Here is an 18,917-nt window from a genome sequence, read left to right as displayed (position 1 = left end):
TCACACTCCAGAAAGCTATTTCTTCCACTCTTCATCAAAATAAAGAATAGCACAATGTGGAGAGTATTAGAGAGTCATGCCTTCATCTGCTTCTGTGTTATAAAAGGCCTTGCTCTAGCAAACATTTAACCCACAGGCTTATCTTTTCCTTCAAGAGCACTTCTGGAAGCACAACAGCATACACATACTTGCATGATCAGACTGAGAAAGATGTCTTCTGAAACGCCAGGGCCAGCAGTCAGTGGACAAAATAGTTGTTCACCCTCATAAACAATGCCTACCGAACAGCCTAGACCGGACTGTTCATTCATGGGTCAGGAGAAGGTGGTCACAGTAAGAGGACATTTGACAGCTGACTGACAGCTCTAGGGGCATCCATTCACTACCTGTGAATCAGAACCATTAAATTTATTTCAAGATGGCACAGATGAGCAATTCATACAAGGGGGATTCATCCCTGCACCAAGAATCAACATAAGTCTGTAGCTGTCTCTTTCCTCTGATGCTGAGCATACAAAGTACAAGATGCAAACAGGAGAGAAAGCTTAGGGAATTGGAGGACAAAAAGGCCAGAGCCTGTGTATGGGCACAAAGACAGTAAGTGAGAAACATCACCAAGAAAGATTTGCTATGCAGAACTGCAGAACGTAGTTTAGAGAAATTAAGGTTAACACTGAATAGCTTTGCAATTAAGGCAACTCAATGCCAAAGCAGCAGCACAAACTGTGGTCACTTAGCAGGAAACTGATCAAATTTCATATGATCAATTACACTGATTTCCTAAATTACATTAATTTAAAATCATGTTCTTAATTCCTGTATTACTGTCATTTCATAGAATCTTCCCAAGCTGCGCCATCCATCGACATCAGATCTGCTTTCAAAAGAAGGTAACTGGAAACAGTGATCCTATGAAGCTCCCCAGTAACAGATGCTGGTAGCATGCACAGAACTCACATCAGTTTTGACAAGAATTTGTATCAAGTACTTTAAAAAATGCTTTTTGAAATAAAAATTAAAGAAGTGGGGTTTAGGGTAGTTGGTAGTGGGTAGAATGAGGTAGTTAAAACACAGAGACAGTACATATGATATTAAATACTCTGTTGAGAATTTAAAGTGTTATTGATTTCCAGGAAGATGGAATATCTAAGATGATTAAATGTGTGGTTTTTTGGATGTTTTGAAAATTATATTTTGACTCACTAAAATATGCTACTGCATGTTTCCTGTAAATTGTCAGCTACAACATGAAATTTTCTGTTCTCAATCCTGTGTTAATTAAATCAGAGAGGATGATTCCAAGAAAATAGAATCTGGCTTTATGTTATCTTACAGTAAGAAGGTGAGTCATAAGGCCATCATTATGGAAAAACTACAAATTATTTCTTGCAGAGGATGTAAAAAACCCCACTGTGTCTTAAGTTTTACAACCTTTGTGAAGACATAGCAATTCAAATCATCATGGATGTCATTTTTATGTGGTGTAGATAAAATTGTCTTACAAGAACAGAAACAATATGAATGAAAATGTTTTACAAACAGAAAATTAATGCAGTTTGTTAATTTACATATGCAAGCAAAGTTGTGATTTAGAAATCACTGCTTTTGTTTAGAAGAACTTGCTTTAAAGAGTAAATGCAAAAGATGTTACATTCAAGGTGCACTCCTTTCTTCAGCACACTTAAAACACTGCAATAACTATTCTGCTCAAGCAGATGAGGACATCTGAATATTTTCTGGTTTTTTAAGTAATGTATGCAAAACCTGAGATGAAATATCAGCATCATTTGATATAACATACGCAGAATTTTGCCCCTTTTATAAATATTAAGGACAATTCTGTGGTCTATAAGCACTTTACAATAAGAACTTACTGCTTAAAATCACATTATAGAAAGAAATGCACCTTCACAGGACTGTGATTCTAGCTGTAAAAATATACAATGTACTGTTTCTTCTTTTTTCAAAACCTGATTTCTTCCTTCATTTACAGAGAGGTTAAATCTTACGTGTCATGCTTTGCAACTGAATTTGACTCAGCTAGGCAGTTAGAAGCACCACCCAACAATGCAAATCTTTGTTTTACATTCATAGCAAAAGATCAGCACTTGCCCTTTGTTTTTATACACATACACTATGAAAATGAAAAACAAAGCTGGTTGTGCTGACTAGCTCACGTTTATTTGTGTTAGTGAAATCTAACACAAATCTTGGCAAATTTATGTATGCAGTTGCAAAAATTTGTCATCAAAGTATAACAACAAGCAATACAAACCTTTGTGTTATTTTTCACAACTGCCTAAGGAAACATGAATTGTGTGAAAAAGAATACAAGTTTGTGTTGATCACATACCATTATTTGTGTGTCTGGACAGCGTTGAGTATATGAGACATGGTAGAGCATTTGCAATGTGTGTTGTCTAAGTCTTCTTGTATTAAACAAAGATTTGATCTCTTTCTATTAATAACAGCGGTGAAGGACAAGAGGATGCAGGAGAACTTGACTTTAGTGGTCTCCTGAAACGTAGGTGAGAACCAAGTGATGCAGTGAGCAGGTGTGGATTGCAAACCATTAGGTTCGCACACAGAAAAGAGTCAGGTGTAGCATTAATAACTTCTTCAGAATTTTCTGACCTTTCACTTTTTTTAATGTTTCTAACTATTCTTCTCATAGTACCCTATGTGAATGTTCAGTTAATTGTACCTTTAAGTGTGCGGAAAAGAAACCTCAGATTTGAACACACTGGGAAAAAAGTGAGCTACAACCTAAAGAGACAACTAACATTTAGTTTACTTGCCATTTCTTTTGTGTTTGCATGGAGGGTAGGGGGCAACTACTTCCTACACAGGGATGAGCAGTTTAGAAAATTGAGCCTGGTGCAAAAGACTGCAAGGGCTAAATTTGAATACATCTTGATTTCATTTTATAAGAATCCTGATATGAAAAATCATATATTATGCTTTCATACTGTAGACAGAGGTATTAATTCTTTGTAACTTTTTGTTCCGATATGTACACACCAAACATTCAATGGTGGTTTATTCCATTTAAATGCTGTGATGGAGAAAACCTGAGCCATGGAAATAAATGGCAACTGACCTCAGAACTGAAAAGGGAACTAGGTCCTTTATCTTATCTACCACTTACTCTGAAAGAGGAAACCAAAATATGCAGTATTAACTATATAAAAAGCTCCCAATGAGCTCATGGGCTATGATGCCAAGGATAGTATTAAAGCAACTGAAGCACACAGGAATGGTTGGAGGTAAAAGTAGGCAGTGAAAGAATTACCTGAACCAATTCAAATCCACCAGGACTTTGATTTTTTTTATCTTCTCATCCCTAATTAGGATTTTCAGTTTGACTTTTTATGATACTAATACAACTTAATACAACAGTTCTCACACCTGCCTGTGGGGTGCTTTATGAACAATATGAGAGTGGCATGTAAGAGGTCTTGGTGGTTTTGTGGAAAAAAGAAATGTGATTTAAGAGCCATTATCACTTCACTAGCAAGTAACTCCTGTGTTTTGTATGATAAATATTGTATAGCCATATAAACAGAGTATACTTACTGTGTGATTAATGGGCAAAGCAAACTTTTGTATGGTTACCAAGGAAAGAGCTAGAAGTTTTCACCTGTGGTGCATAATGCTTGAAATGTGTTTTTTTAAAAAAAATCCTAAATGCATAGAATCTATATACTGCCTATTTTCTAATTTCATACTGATCTTGCAGGAAGACAAACCAGTTCTTAATAAGCCACTCTGAGGCTGGTTCTGCTTTGTGAATGCAAGGGATCAGTAGTGGCACGACATTTCAAAAGGCACAAGATCTCAAAAACACTCAAGCATTTAGATCCTTGAGAAATACCAATCATTGTTTGTTCACTACTCACAACAGAAATTGTTGTGGTCTCAGAACAAAGTTTGCTTGCTCCAAGTGTCAAAATTTGTTCTCCAGTTACACAAGAGAAAAAAAGAATCTGAAATTAATTATTTCAAGCTGGTTGAAAATCAGGATACTCATCCTCATTTTCAGCTACTGCCTCATTTAAAGGGGTACATTATCTCGATACCCATGGAGTGTCCCTCTTCTTTGTATGGACAGGGATTGCATGCATGGCAAGTGGCCAGCCCTGGGAGAGGAGAATGCCACCCATGGAGAGTGTCAGCTTTTACATATGTTTGCAAGCTGATTTTGAGTTGCTGCCATTCAGAAGGAATCTCACTGAAACACCAGTGAGAAAAAAGCATGAGCACAGATAAAAGGAAAGAAACATAAAATTACATACCTGAGGTAGTCTGACTAGTATGATCCTGATCTGATTGTAATGAATTTACTGGGAAAATGTCTAGATTTCTTCTCCAATTCCAGATTGTTCTAGTAGATCACTGTTTTGAACTGAGCTGTCAATCTCAAAAATTATCATTTTGTTTCATATGCCTCCACTGTTCTCTCATTTAATGGCTACCACTGTGAAAAAAAAAAATGTTTCTCTTTATTGGTTGCCCTAGCCTGGAGTTGCAGATAGTAAATATGGTACTGAAGTTTCTGTATAAAGGTTATGCTATTCACACAGGCCTCTGAAAACACTTTCTGCTCTTAAGACTGAGACAAACTTGGAAGCCAACAGATCCATCTTGCAAGTCTAAGCGGGTGTGGAAATCTCCAGTTCCTATCCATATGCCAACTTTAAGTAGCTCTGAGAAGCACTGGTGTAACTATAATGCGACAGTGATTGCATTTCACTCTCCTTTCACTGGTCATGCCTAGTAGCAGTTACAAGGACTCAGGGTTTGAAAGCATTTTTATATAATTATTAAATGTAAGGATTAGACTCAGATCTCAGTGGTGCCACCAGAAACTGTAACTGACTCTGCTCAAGTTGCAACAGATAAAATGGATTTAAGGGGGATTAGCCTGTGTGCTATTACAGTGCTACATTTTCAAAGTTTTTTCTCTTTTTTTTTTTTTTTTAATGCTGAAGCAATATAAAAATCCTCAAAACTGACTGCATCAGAAAAAGGCAAATAAAAGTTTATATCCGAATGCTGCCTTGAAGAAGCGTAAATTAAAGTGTGAATGTCATTCCGGGCTATTTCACTTGTAGTGAGTGAAATAAAAAAAATAACATGATGGTGTCCTGGGTTGAGCCTCCAGCTCAGGACAGAATGTAAAATTTACCCCAAAGGAGTAAATGAAAATACTCACACAGAATGGGAAATTAAATAGAAAGAATACTTACAAAAGTAAACCAAGTACAAAAGGATATATATATGTAGGATATATATGACCAGAATTGGCAGTGGCCTAGTTCCCTGGGCCATGCCCAGGAGGTAGGCTCTGCTGCACAGCAGAAGGAGATTCCCAGCAGCCAAGCCTCCCTCCCATGCAGCCCAAAGCAAAAGCACCAACTAAGAGCCAAAATGCCTGGAGCCAAGAGGCCAGAGCGAGCTGACTGGAAGGTCTGCTGCTCATATAAGGATAATACAAGAAAGGGAATGGAATAACATATTACAATATCTGATGGCTCCCTCTGGGGACTTTCCACCCCCTCGGGAGTTCTACTCTATGGTATAACAGTTAATGTTTAACCTACAACAGATGGTGGCCTTCAAATCTTGATCAAAACCTTTCTAGCCTCACCATAGATTTAGCTTCACCTTTCCTTATGGCGTGATGAAGTCCCGCTAACTCTTCACCCACAATTTTATTTTGCTCCTGTTAGGGAGGTAAAACAGCAAGAGGAAGAACCTGAGGTAGATGTGTGGGAGCTCCTGAAGAACGCGAATCCCAGTGAATATGAGAAGATTGCTTTCCAGTATGGTATCACTGACCTGAGAGGCATGTTAAAGCGACTGAAGCGCATGCGCAGGGAAGTGAAGAAGAGCGCAGGTATGGATAAGGCAGGACATTCCTATGTTCAGTAGTGAAACATCCTTAAAAATCCAAACTTGCTTCATTTCCATGTAAAGGGACTTGCACACTACAACTTGATCTGCATTTCTGCAGGGAGTTAATCAGAAGGCAGCTTTGGTTTGCTGTGGTTAGTGTAATCAGCCTATCCCATACGCTGTTTAGCAAATGTGTTCCCTCCCTTTTGGCCAAATGATACTTATAATCAGAACAAAGGTGTCATCTGATCCAAAAGTATGGAAAGTAGACCTTGTGTTATATTTATTATCTTCTGCTCTAAAACAGAGTTACTCTATACAGACATTTGCTCTTCAGAATTTCATTTTGCACTTAATCTGACAGTACTCTGAATCATTGCAAGCCCCATTTACAAGCCCTTATTACAAGCAAGAGGTGCTGGAGAGGGTTCAGAGAAAGGCAACAAAATTGGCAAAGAGTTTGGAGAATAGGTCGTATGAGCAGCAGCTGAGGGAACTGGGGTTGTTTAGCCTGGAGAAAAGAAGGTAGAGGGGAAACCTTATTGCTTTCTACAACTACCTGTAATGACAAGTGATAGGATGAGAAGAAATGGCCTCAAGTTACACCAGGGGAGATTTAGATCAGACATTAGAAGAAAATTCGTCACTGAAAGGGTTATCAGGCACTGAATTAGGCTCTCCAGGGAGGTGATTGGATCACCATCCCTGAAGGTGTTTAAAAGATGCATAGGTATGGTGCTAAGGGACATGGTTTAGAACCGGACTTGGTAGAGGTAGATAATGGTTGGACTCAATGATCTTAAAGGTCTTTTCCAGCTGAAACAATTCTGTAAAATCTCAGCTGTACTAAAAGCCCTTCATCCTGCACTGAGTGAGGACATTCAGTAAAGACATGTCTTTTCCCATCTACCCTACTAAAGAGCATGAGTGGTGTAATACATACATAAATATATATAGCTGGTTCTATGTATAGGTGTACACGTATATGTGTATATAAAATAAATGTGTATATTGCATAACACATATACACACAGCTGTCAAAGCTGTGTCTACCCAGTCTTATTCAGAATGTAGTAACACTGCAAAATCATAAAGAGATGCTAGCTTGAAACTGATCAGGATAATTAGATCTGAAAAGCTTTGCACTTATTCTAATGTTTCTGTAAAACAAGCTGATTCCTGTGGACTAGTCTAAGAATAAAGGGTGACACGTAACATTGTGTGCATGAATTCTGAAAACTTTGACAAGGTTTATGCAATGTCATTTCAGCATTCATATTCTCACTTTCTGGTCTTCTTTTATAATAACACCTGGCTTCCACAACAGCTTTTGCCAAGGGTCTGGATCCTGCATATCAGGTGGACAAAGGAGGGAAAGTAAGGTTCATGGTGGAGTTAGCAGATCCAACAGTGGAACTCAAGTGGTATAAAAATGGCCAAGAAATACGACCAAGTGCAAAGTAAGTATTTTATTGTATGCAAGCAATCAAATGGCTACATATGTACTTGTCTGACAAGTGTGCTACATAAATCTCTCTCTTTTCTCAGGCTGGACCAATTTTATTTCTGAATTTCATTATTCATGAAAAGTGTGCAATTGATGAGTATGGGTATGCTCATGACCCAGAAAAGTCCACTGTATGCTACGTGTTAATGCAGATTGGCTCCTTTGCCTCAAGATAAATGAATTAAACATCCTTAGTAAAACACAGAGAAAATTCCTAGTCAGTAACTTTTAAAAAACAAATCACTTGTCCTCAGTCTTATGTCTGAAGGAGGTCAGAATCTTTCTACAATAATTGTGTGCTGAGAGGACAGATGTTTGACATCACATACTTACACACTTGGCTCATGAAGAAAGAGGAGTGAGGTTTGCCTCACCATCTCTTACCCAGTCTCACTCACAATGAAGTCAGCAACCTGCATTAGTACAAAGTGACTTCAGCCATATGCAACAAGTCTAGTGTACCCTAGAGTACTTCATCACCTGTATTGCCTTCATATTGTTTGCTCCCTGTCTTTAGATAAAGGAAGTGACTTTTCAGGTGCCGACACTTGAGTACAGGTTGAGCAATGGCTGAAAGTTGAAGCCGGTCCCTAGTGCAGGTACAACCAGACCTTACAACCTGGTATAGAAAATCCCACTCCAGAATCAGACACAGCTAGGAATGACAGTGTGCAGAGAAAAATGCACAGCAATGTGATGTTCCTAAATGTTTCTCAGGGGCACAAAATCATAAGAACTTTGTCCTCTGGCCCTATGAAAAAATAGCAAAAGAAAAAAAAAAACAAACAAACCAAAAAACCCTCATACAGAGAAAGGCAAAAAGCTTCAAAACTCAACAAAGTATTTCAATTAGTATTCATAGTTGACAAAAAATGTATAATAAAGAGAGTAAATCTTTAGCCCCTGTATCTGCCACAAGCAGTTCAGAACTGTTTCAGGGAGCTTAAAGGATACTTCTCCAGTAGAAGGACCTGGATTGAATGTACCAGTGCATTTCTTCCAGGCTGCTGAAGCAGCTGTCAGATGCTAATGAGCTTTGGTCATTACAAACCTGGAGCAGATCTAAACTGGTGACATAAAGGTGAAAGGCTCCATATCTCATTACCAAAACCCCATATCCAATTACTGATCTCTTGTGCCATCTGGCCTACCAATAATATTAACTTCTTAACTTTGGCTATTATTATACTTCACAAAAATGTCAAGAGTGTTGGAATGAGAATGGTGTCCTGTTACTGGTTATTTTCATCTTTACTCATCTAGAGTTTCAGACTCCATTTTATCTACCATCCTTCAGAGCCTGCTCATTTTTTATTTTTTAGTATCACCTATGTTTGGAGTTTTGGAAAAAGCCAGGAGATGGTTGTTGTCACTCTACACCATAGCTCTTTTTTCTAAAAAGTCTACAACAGTTCTGTTGATTCCTGGAAACTACTTCCCAGGAGTCTAATTACCCTTAAAGCACTTTCTACATAAAGCAAAAGGGGTCCATCAGTTTTTCTAATGTATCTTTGCTGCATTCCTGTTCAAACAGATACATTTTTGAGCACAAAGGTAACCAGAGAATTTTATTCATCAATAACTGTTCAATGGCAGACGATGCTCGCTATTATGTAACAGCTGGGGATGAGAAATGCTCCACAGAACTGTTTGTGAGAGGTAACTACATCTGCTTGCTCCCGTTTCCCTTGTGGTAAATTGGTGTGGCTTCCTTGGCTGCAACAGAAATTAAACAAGGAGCACCTGGTTCAGTGTGGTTTTGTATTTGTATTAGCAGTCCCTAGAATCACTCTGCATTTTTGTCATCCCTGACCATATTTTTCCTTATCCTGTACTTTAGTGAAAGCCCTGAAATGAGGATATGGCTATTTCATACTGTGCATTGGGATCTAGTGGGGCTGTGGTGTCCTTCATAGTTTTAAAGACATTTTGGAGACTCGTTCATCATAGTGTTGGCTTTACCCCATTTAAGTACCTGATGACTCTGATACTTTTATGCCAAGTACCCTCAGATTGAGCTTTCTAGCAGTTTTCATTCCATCTACACAGATTTAAGAAAAGACTCTATCAAAAGATATGCATAAGTCACCATTACCTGACCCTTTTTGATCCTATATTATTGATAGTCTTACTAATATTCATGGCGTTATACATGTACAATAAAAATCCCCAGGAACCCAAAACTCACAGTGAGAGAAAAAAATCATCAAGTATTTCAGAAACCTATTTGAAATAATAGAGCCCACTGGCCATGTAATTATCATAAAATAACTGTTGTAAAATCTCTTCCTATTAAATGAACTTGAATTTTGACTGCAGGAATGGGTTAAACCGGTAAGGGGACAGTGTTATGTCATCAGGTCCTCTTATTGTGTTTAATGGGCTATAGGACCTAACGAAAATGCAGCTTTATGAGAGGGATCTGGGGGAGACGAGAAGGGTATTAATCAGAAAATACATTATTTTTTTATTTAGCATTTAGTGAGTAATTGCTTTCCTGATTTAAGGCAGGAAAAGCTGCATTGAGACTGATACTATAACTTTAAAATAATATAATCTTCTATAGAATGATTTTGAAAACCACTTTCACTTAGTTTTCTTTCTCAGATAATAAATCTGTAATTTTCTTTTTCCAAAGATCCTCCAATTTTGGTGACCAAAGGCCTGGAGGATACCAGTACCTATGTTGGTGAGAGAGTAGAACTGAGCTGTGAAGTGTCTGAAGATGATGCAAATGTGAAATGGTAAGTCACACTTTGAGCAGATGATGTTCTCTTTGAGAATAAAGCCTAGAATATATTAATTGTAGGCAAAAGCATGGACAGCTTTTTCTGTACTAGTAAATCTGAAATTAAAAAAAGCTTAAGAAAACATTATGTTAAAATGTAGCAACAACCAAAATATCCTTACACATTCATAGATGAGTTTGGTTAACCTTTTCTTGTGCCTCAAGTTTTCTAAAGTCTTCTCTGGAAGTTTCAGTCTATAGGAGTCTTATTTGCACATGACTTCTATTGGGAAAATAAATATTCTTTATTTTCTATTAGGTTCAGGAATGGTGTAGAACTTCCCAACGATCCTAAATCTCGGTATCGAATCAAAGTTGAGGGTAAAAAACACACTTTGGTCATAGAGGAAGCTGCAAAAAATGACAACGCAACTTACTCAGTAATGACAACTGGAGGCCAGTCAGAGGCTAAGCTTTCAGTTGGTTGTAAGTATCATCCATCTTGCTCTTGAATTCATATGTCACAGTTTACTTAGCTTGCAGAAACAAATAATTCACTTGCCTTTTTCTGGGCCTTAAAGGGATGTTTAATTTCCATACCAGCAGTGACTTCCCTTTCAAACCTGCTTGCAGTAACAGGCAATGAAATCTTTTTGTCACTCCAGTAAGATCCATTCAAAGTCAACAAAGTGAAATTTCAAGGCAATATTTGTTTTGGTTTTTTTTTTTAAATCCTTTCACAGGAAAGACAAAACAAGGATTTTTAGCCAGAGTCAGAAAGAACAGTATGTTGGAATGAAAAAAGTGGTTGTATAACTAGGAATACTGCCAACAGCCATCATGGTCACCTGGCCTGGACTTATAAGCACCAACATGTGACTATGTAGCTCCCTCAGTATGTTGGTGCAATATCTCTTTAAAACACCTGTGTTTTTTAGCAAAATGCATGTGCCCATTCTCTCAAGCTATTATACCATGCATAAGCATACACTGTTTGGTAATACACTGCTTGCCACTATTTTGTACAAATTAGCCCCCTAAGCACAACCAGCTCAGGCTGTTCTATTAATACCTTTGAGATTACCCTGCATGGCTATTGAACTGCATCATTTTTCTTTTTGTGAAACTTCTGAGGATTTTCCAACTGGATCCCTGTAAAACACTTTCCTGTCATTCTTTGTTTCCCATGTCAGATTAATGCCAGAGAAATTTACTGCATACAGCTGTGTGTTCAGCCTGTAGTCTGGGCTAGAGCATCTAGCCTTCAAGAAAGTGGAACTGAACTGTAACACCAGTTCTCAGACTCAGGTCATACAAAAGCTAGTAATATCTGTGGGTGTTCACAGGATGAGATAAGGCAGTTTAGCAAACGAGATCAAGTAGTGTAGGAAGTTAAGCTTAATGGCCAGTCAGCATTTGCCACCAGGCAGACAAAACAGGTTCAGAATTTACAGTCTTCACTTATAAAGAAATAGCTTGGTAAGTCTCCAAATCATCTCAAATCAGTTGGAAGAGCTATGAAAGAAGTTAGATTACAGGAAAAGTGGGTTGCAATCTCTTGTAGTGCATAGGTTTGAGGACACAGGTCTTTCATTTCTTCAAAGTTTCTTACTGGCTAAACAGCCTACCTCCAGCACATTCAAATGACAGCTCCTGGGCTGTCTTCTCCCAGCAATATCCATGGAATTTCCCCAGTCAAGGCATGGGTATTTTAGATCACCCTTTCTAAGTCATCAGACTACATGAAAAGAAGTTAAATTATGCAGTTTACATGTGTATATTACTTGTATTTTGACTCAAAAACTTTATTATTGATGGCATTTTTCTGATCTGAAGACTATCGTGAAGGCTAGTAGCAGCTTCATTACAGAATCATGAACTATTTATTGATATTAGCATTAATATCTCTGCTTCTGTTTTCCTAAGTGAGACCATTGAAGATATCACTTGCACTAGAAGACCAGACTGTGAGGCTTGGACAGGAAATCCATCTGAAGTGTGAGATATCTGAGAATGTGTCAGGGAAATGGTACAAAAATGGGCAACTGGTTGAAGCTAGTGACCGTGTAAAGATTTATCACAAAGGAAGGTAAATCTATTGTGTATTAACTTGACTTTTGAAGGAATGACACTGTAGAGATGTGCCAAACTGCAGGTTATTTCTCTGAAAGTTATCTGGTAATCAAGCCTAATCTATGTCCCTCAAACATTTTTTTTTTCATCATAAAACTCATGTCTTCTTGTCTCCTTTCTTTTATGTCTTTTGACTGTGAAGGACAATAATCAAATCTTTCATCCATCTAAGTTCATGATATATTAATTTTTCTTGGCATTGCTGTTGCTGTTAGCTTGGGATATTAAGTAGTAAAGTAAAATAAATGTTAGACATTCATACAAACATATCTTTTAAATGTCTGTTTATCTGAAAGCTTCTGTTTGGTGTGTATCAATTCAGACTGTGTATCAACTCAGACCATGTATCTCTGCCGATGTGAAGTATGTGGCCATATCAGGCTCCTTTGCATTTCATAATCTGTACATTTTCACTGAAGGTTTGTCAGTTTAAAAAATACCACAAGAACAGGTCCTGCCTTTAATGACATCCCTTTCAATTCATCTTAGCAAAACTACAACATACAGCTGAGAGCTGCACTTGTGAAGGGGCTATGACTCCATATGGAGTCCATTTGCATTGACTCCATAACGCTCACTAAGTTACAGTAAGGAACAAATGCCAGCTGTCCCTTGAACTGACATAAAGTGAAGGACCTCCCTACAACCCATGTAGTCCCATAGCATGAAGTGAGGGAAAGGGAAGCAGGAAGGCCACAGAGGTGAGTCCTATCTTGAACAAAGCTTAGTCACAGCAGGTTATAGAAACCAAGTCAGAATATTCTCCCAACAAATCAACTAAAGATCTCTTCTTGAACAACCCAATTACAATCTAATGGCAGCAGCAGAGAACTCATGGGTCAAAGAGTTTACGCTCCTGTATTTTTCTACTTCTCTGTTTAAACAAAAAATATTAGAATTGTTTACATAATTTGGTGATTGTCTTGATAATACTTTGTACAAATCACACAGGATGTAACCAGGTAAAATGCCACTCAACAGACAGAAAAGGATTTTTAATCAGTTATTTTACACACTTTCAGAAATCTAAACTTTTCAGATTTTTTCCTTACAGCCTCAAGCAGCCTACAAAAAAATTAATTTACACAGATTTATTTTTCAATATGTTACAGAATCCACAGATTTGTTATAGCAAGCTCTGCTGTTGATGATGAGGGTGAATACATGTTTGTACCAGATGAATATGAGACTAATATTCCATGCAAAGTACATATTGTGGGTAAGTATATGGCACAATGACTTACTTATAACATCTCTTTCTCTGATCTTTGGACATTAAAAGCAGTGTGAAATATCCTTAATTACAATTAGTTTCTTTCCTCAGAGCAGGCATCTGACAGAGAAAATAAACCTGATGCTTTGGCACAGCACAAGCGAGCTGGTCATAGTGCACTTTGTGCTTAGGATCTACTCGTAATTTAAAAGCCAGTGGGAGCTCCCAGGGAAGGCTTCTTGATGTCAAGTTCCTAAACATAAAACACAGTTGTTTCAGTGAAACACCTGCTGCTATCCTCTTTCCAGATATACAGTGTTATCTTTGAACAACCAGCTTGCTGACATCGCAAAATGTGATTTAGTCTGGTAAAAGATCCGTAGAATCAGTGCATATTTACCTATTCCCTAAATGCATTAAGTGATACCTAGAGAGCAAATGTTTCTGGCTGTTTTTTATCTACTCAGTAAAACAGAATGCTTTTTAATAATCTCAGTCTTTCAAACAAAAATAAACCAAGGCATTGACTGTTCCCACAATACCTCACCAGCTTTTAACTGCAACCAGCTACTTAGAAGTCAAAAGGGGAGCAATATAAACAACTACAGTTTTAGAGAATATGTTCTTTAATTGAAACTGAAAGAAGGGGGATATCTGTAGTAGAAATAGTATTGACAAGGTTTAGGGAGAATGAAGAGTGAAAGGTACTAGAAGGGTTTGCCAACTGATATAACTTCCAATGCATTAAAAAAAAGAAAAAAGTAGTAAGAGGATATTCCTCAGTTGTTCTCCACACATGGAATAAAATGAAAGTGATCATTCACTTTCAGAAAAAGGATTTGGGCTAAGAAAACTTTTAAACCGTAAGAACAGTGATGTCTGAAGTGTGGTAAAAGGTGTGTAAAAAGCCTCCAATGGAAATTATCAAGAGCCTCTTAGAGGAAATCTCTCTCAGAAGTTACCTGTTTATAAACAATTTTACCTTAGGAAGAGAATTTTTTTTTTTATGGTCATACTATTCTAAAATTTATATGGCACCCTGATTTGTTTGTCATTGGACAACTATTTTCTGAAAAAGAAATTTTCTTCCAAACAAAACAATCATTTGACAAAAAAATACCTGCAAAACACAAAACATAGAGTATGCCACAGACCTGCACCAAGTCACTGATCTCTCAGAGTGGCAGCCACAGGGCAAATCTGGACAATCTCTCCTTTTTCAGATCCTCCTAAACTCCACCTGGATGGTCTTGGGGAAAATAACACTGTGACAGTTGTGGCAGGAAGCAAACTACGACTGGAGATCCCCATCACTGGCGAGCCAACTCCAAAAGTTGTGTGGAGCAGAGGGGATAAGGTAGATCATCATTATATATGTTTCTTTAGCTTAATGAGATGCCTTTTCTTTAAAAAACAGCTCTTAGCCTTGTGAAGGCATTCATTTTAATGGGAGAAAATAAGGAGGCAATATACTTTATCTAAAAATACCTCTCCTAGCTCAAAAACAAATGGTAAAATGGATAAATATTATTTAGTATCTTCTGAGTCTTTTTGACAAAAGACTGGAATTAATAAATCAAAAATACAAAGTTTTTCCATAAATAAATTGTAAAAGAGAGTGACCCATGAAAATGCAGAAGAGAACTAGTGAAAATGTACCAAGTGGCTACTTCTTCTGCACATACTGCCCAGAATGGCTGCCAGGTTTTGACAGGAAGCCATTATGTGGTCTGCTTTTGGAAAATGAATGATAAATTCCGACAGAGTGTCAAATCTCAAATAAAACCACAGGCTGGGCAATCAGCATCTTGCATCTGGAGTCCTAATGCAAAACTTTGCACAGACCAATCCTTAACTGTACAATACCAAAAAAAGCCACTTTTCATGTTTAAATTTTCATTGCAGTATGAGGAAGTTGGAACATGTTATTATTATTGGTTTGTCAAACCTATCTGCTCAAATCTCTGGCTACTGTTTTTCAAATATTAACTGTAATATCACCCTTGCAGGTGTTATACTAGGGAATATAGGGAATTATTCTAGGAGAGCTCTTACTCCAAAATATGTGCCAGCATTTGAAATTTCTTTCTATATTAATGACAATGTTGAAAAAAGCATTGTCTTACTCATGGGTCAAGTAAACCTAGTGCTTCTTATATTGAGATGCAATGGTTGAACTGAGTACCAAACAGTTACCATATTTTAAAGTAATTTGTTTGTCCCTTGGTTACTTTGTCATTTTTGTGATCATTATGTAACTGAAATTCTGAGCTTCTATGTGATTTTTGCAATGGTTGCTTTAGTATTTTTGCTGAAGTGCCCTTTACCGCATTTGTATTTGGATATTTCAACATTCTGATTCTAAATCCAGAAAATATTACTTTCCCTCTGCTTACTTTGTTTCCCAGGGGATCACAGACAGTGGAAGAATACGGTCAGAAACATACTCAGATAGCAGCTGCCTGGTCATTGACGCAGCCGAGAGGGATGATTCAGGTCCTTTCAGAATAACATTAAAGAATGAGGCTGGAGAGGACACAGCTCTAATCAACATTAAAGTGGTTGGTAAGTCATGTGGAACAGTGCACACAACCCACGTCTTATCACAGCCCTTTTCAATAAATGCTCCTTGAAGAACCCTACTTTTCTGCCCTCCAACAAGAGATAAGTTCTTCTTCCTCCATCTGAAGGGTATCTTCTGTAGATGCTCTCCTCCCTCACTACCAAACTGTTGTTAATTCTCAGAAAACTTCTGATTTTGTCGCCGTTTTCAGATGTGGAATTGAGGTGCAAGGATACTAAGGTCCAGTGTTACTGAAGTACACGGGAGCTTAGAGTGGGATTTAAACAGGAGTCAATTCTCAGCCTACTGCCACTTCAAGCTGCAGGGGTCAAACTTGTGCAGTCGTCTCAGGCTGCCCTTAGCAGTCTCCATTCTCCATGCAGCTGTAGACTGTCTTACCACAAGTGGTGAAGAGCTTGGCATTTATCCCTTCTTAGCCACCATCCACAGAGAACTTCTTTCTCTCTTTCTCCCCTCATTAGGAAGTCCTGTTGCACTTCAAAAACCGTTCAGATCTTTTTTCTTATTTGGCAATTTTTAATCTCAACCTATGCAAAAAGAAGAAAGTTTTGTTTTGTTTGTTTTTTAAATAATACTTTGTTTACAACAGATGTCCCTGATCCTCCCGAGGCACCAAATGTGACTGAAGTGGGTGAAGACTGGTGTGTTATGACCTGGGAGCCCCCAGCAAATGATGGGGGATCACCTATCTTAGGTACATTTTTTTTTTTGGTAGTGATGCTCTAAAATAGACAAAAGAAACCAATCCCAAACAACAGACACACCAGGATCAGAGTTTAGCTTAGGCCTTGCAGAAATGCATTCTGAGTATCCCATTGCAAGAATGGGAATACCCAATCTCCAACTTTATTCGATACCTGATTTCCTAACTCTTAGAGATTTGTCATTTTGCATGTTGCCACATTATCAGTCCCCCTACTTGAAAGGTGATCTTTTATGACACCAAACTTTAAACAGTTAGCCTGTTTGTATGTTAGCAGAAATTTGAGAAACAAGTTACTGAGTACATCGGAATATCTTCTAACACGCTGAAACAAGACCTGAAGTAAATACAGCAGTGCTGTAAGTGAAGTCTGAGAAAAGCTCACAGGCGGCCATGAAAGCCCAGCAGGTAACTATCAGATAACTAGCACTAGTTAAAGTTTAACAACAATCCCCTAAGCCACTCGGAGGCTAGAAGTGACAATTGAGGTGTAATTAGAAAGAACACCATTGTGCAGCCAAAGAATAGACACTCCACTACTGAGCTTTATGCTACCACTTGCAATAATAAAATTTTATTTGGTCAATAGGATATTTCATTGAAAGGAAAAAGAAACAAAGCTCCAGGTGGATGAGGCTGAATTTTGAACTGTGTAAAGAAACAACTTTTGAGCCAAAGAAGATGATTGAAGGTGTTGCTTATGAGGTCCGTGTATTTGCTGTTAACGCAATAGGCATTTCCAAACCAAGTATGCCTTCAAAGTCCTTTGTTCCTATAGGTAAGTAATAAAGAGCACTGAGGGAGGTATGGATTTAGAAAATTATAATTAATAACATTATTATAGTCAGCCAATTACATGACTCTAGTTCTTGTTGCACCCATGTTGCTTTATTAGGTGCTGCATAAACTATATCCCTGAAGGTATGTAGTCTTTTCTGTACAAGAAGCAAGGATGTATAGACAGAAAGATGCACTGCAATAAATGCTATAGGTGAGCCTGGTATGGTAAAACTATGATCAATATGTTTCAAGGACCAGAATTACTACTTCCATGTTCTTTATCCTTCTCACTCCTCAGCAGAAGGAATTTAACTCTGGGTTAGGCTATGAGCAGGTATGGAATGAGGTACCTGCTCCTCCTAGTTTGGTGCTAATTGGGAAAGATGTGCCAGCAGTTACCGGAAATGCCTAGTAGGCAGGATTTAATCTGTCACCTACGATGCTAAATTAGTGGAATACACACCATAAATGTAAAAGTTTAGTTATAACACAGTTTTCTGCCTTGTCCCTGCTGCCTGCTTGCTTCAGCTGTTACCAGTCCACCAACTCTCCTGGCAGTGGATGGAGTGACTGATACTACAGTTACAATGAAATGGAGGCCACCAGATCACATTGGAGCGGCAGGGTTAGACGGCTATGTTGTAGAGTACTGCTTTGAAGGAAGTAAGTGACAACGACTGCGGTATGTTACTCATACTGAAACCAGGTGACTCTCTCTCCATTTTTTTCTCTGTGGGTAGGTGGAGGCTAATCAGCCAGAAGACCTCAAGCAGCATGATTTTGTTCAGACTTCTTTTTGGTCTGTATTCCAGATCCCACTCATTGATTGTTGTTTAACCCATTTCACGTTTGATATGAAATCCAAATCAAAAGCCCTATAATCCATTGAAGTACCAAGTACCCTGCTAATCACCATCCTCTTTCTTGAGCTCAAAGAAGAATCAATGCTGTAAAGGGTGGATGGATGGATAAGTGAATAGAAAATGATGAGCAGCCCTAAGTGCGGTCCAAAATATGTGCAGGTTGGCTGGGGTTTAGGGGCAGAAGGTCCTCGGTGTGGTAATTCCTATCTTGACATATTGCTAACTGGCTACTTCAAGTGCTAGTTCCCCATGCTGATGACAGGAAACCTCTCCAATAGCTGACTAGAGGTTATCTAGGCATGCTGAGTTCATGCCTGGATATTGAATTTCGCCAGCATGTCAGTGTAGTTAGATGCAGGATCTTTTACTATGTCCTTCTAAGACATAAATCTATGCAGAGCTGAAGGAGAAAGAGAAAAATAGAAGAGACTGAATAAATTTATGAGCTTAAAATAATGAGGAATAAGGAAATATATTCTATTTTTTACAACTAAGAGTCTTTGGTGAT

General features: G+C 38.1%; 1 protein-coding gene across 1 annotated transcript in view; it reads left to right on the top strand.

Annotated features, from left to right (window-relative positions):
• Nucleotides 1–18,917, top strand: part of MYBPC1 (myosin binding protein C1) — a 74,350-nt gene that overhangs the window by 35,937 nt on the left and 19,496 nt on the right. Inside the window, 15 exon segments of the mRNA XM_054387079.1 lie at nucleotides 839–890; nucleotides 2,472–2,528; nucleotides 5,733–5,899; nucleotides 7,226–7,358; nucleotides 8,940–9,064; nucleotides 10,044–10,149; nucleotides 10,453–10,619; nucleotides 12,060–12,222; nucleotides 13,379–13,485; nucleotides 14,703–14,836; nucleotides 15,888–16,044; nucleotides 16,653–16,757; nucleotides 17,356–17,544; nucleotides 18,075–18,232; nucleotides 18,287–18,343. Coding sequence (XP_054243054.1) covers nucleotides 839–890; nucleotides 2,472–2,528; nucleotides 5,733–5,899; nucleotides 7,226–7,358; nucleotides 8,940–9,064; nucleotides 10,044–10,149; nucleotides 10,453–10,619; nucleotides 12,060–12,222; nucleotides 13,379–13,485; nucleotides 14,703–14,836; nucleotides 15,888–16,044; nucleotides 16,653–16,757; nucleotides 17,356–17,544; nucleotides 18,075–18,232; nucleotides 18,287–18,343 — 1,877 coding nt within the window.

Source organism: Indicator indicator, chromosome 14, assembly GCF_027791375.1.
Source record: "Indicator indicator isolate 239-I01 chromosome 14, UM_Iind_1.1, whole genome shotgun sequence".
NCBI classification, from domain to species: Eukaryota; Metazoa; Chordata; class Aves; order Piciformes; family Indicatoridae; genus Indicator; species Indicator indicator.
The sequence above is the reverse complement of the archived record's forward strand: the minus strand, read 5'-3'. Positions and strand labels throughout refer to the sequence as shown.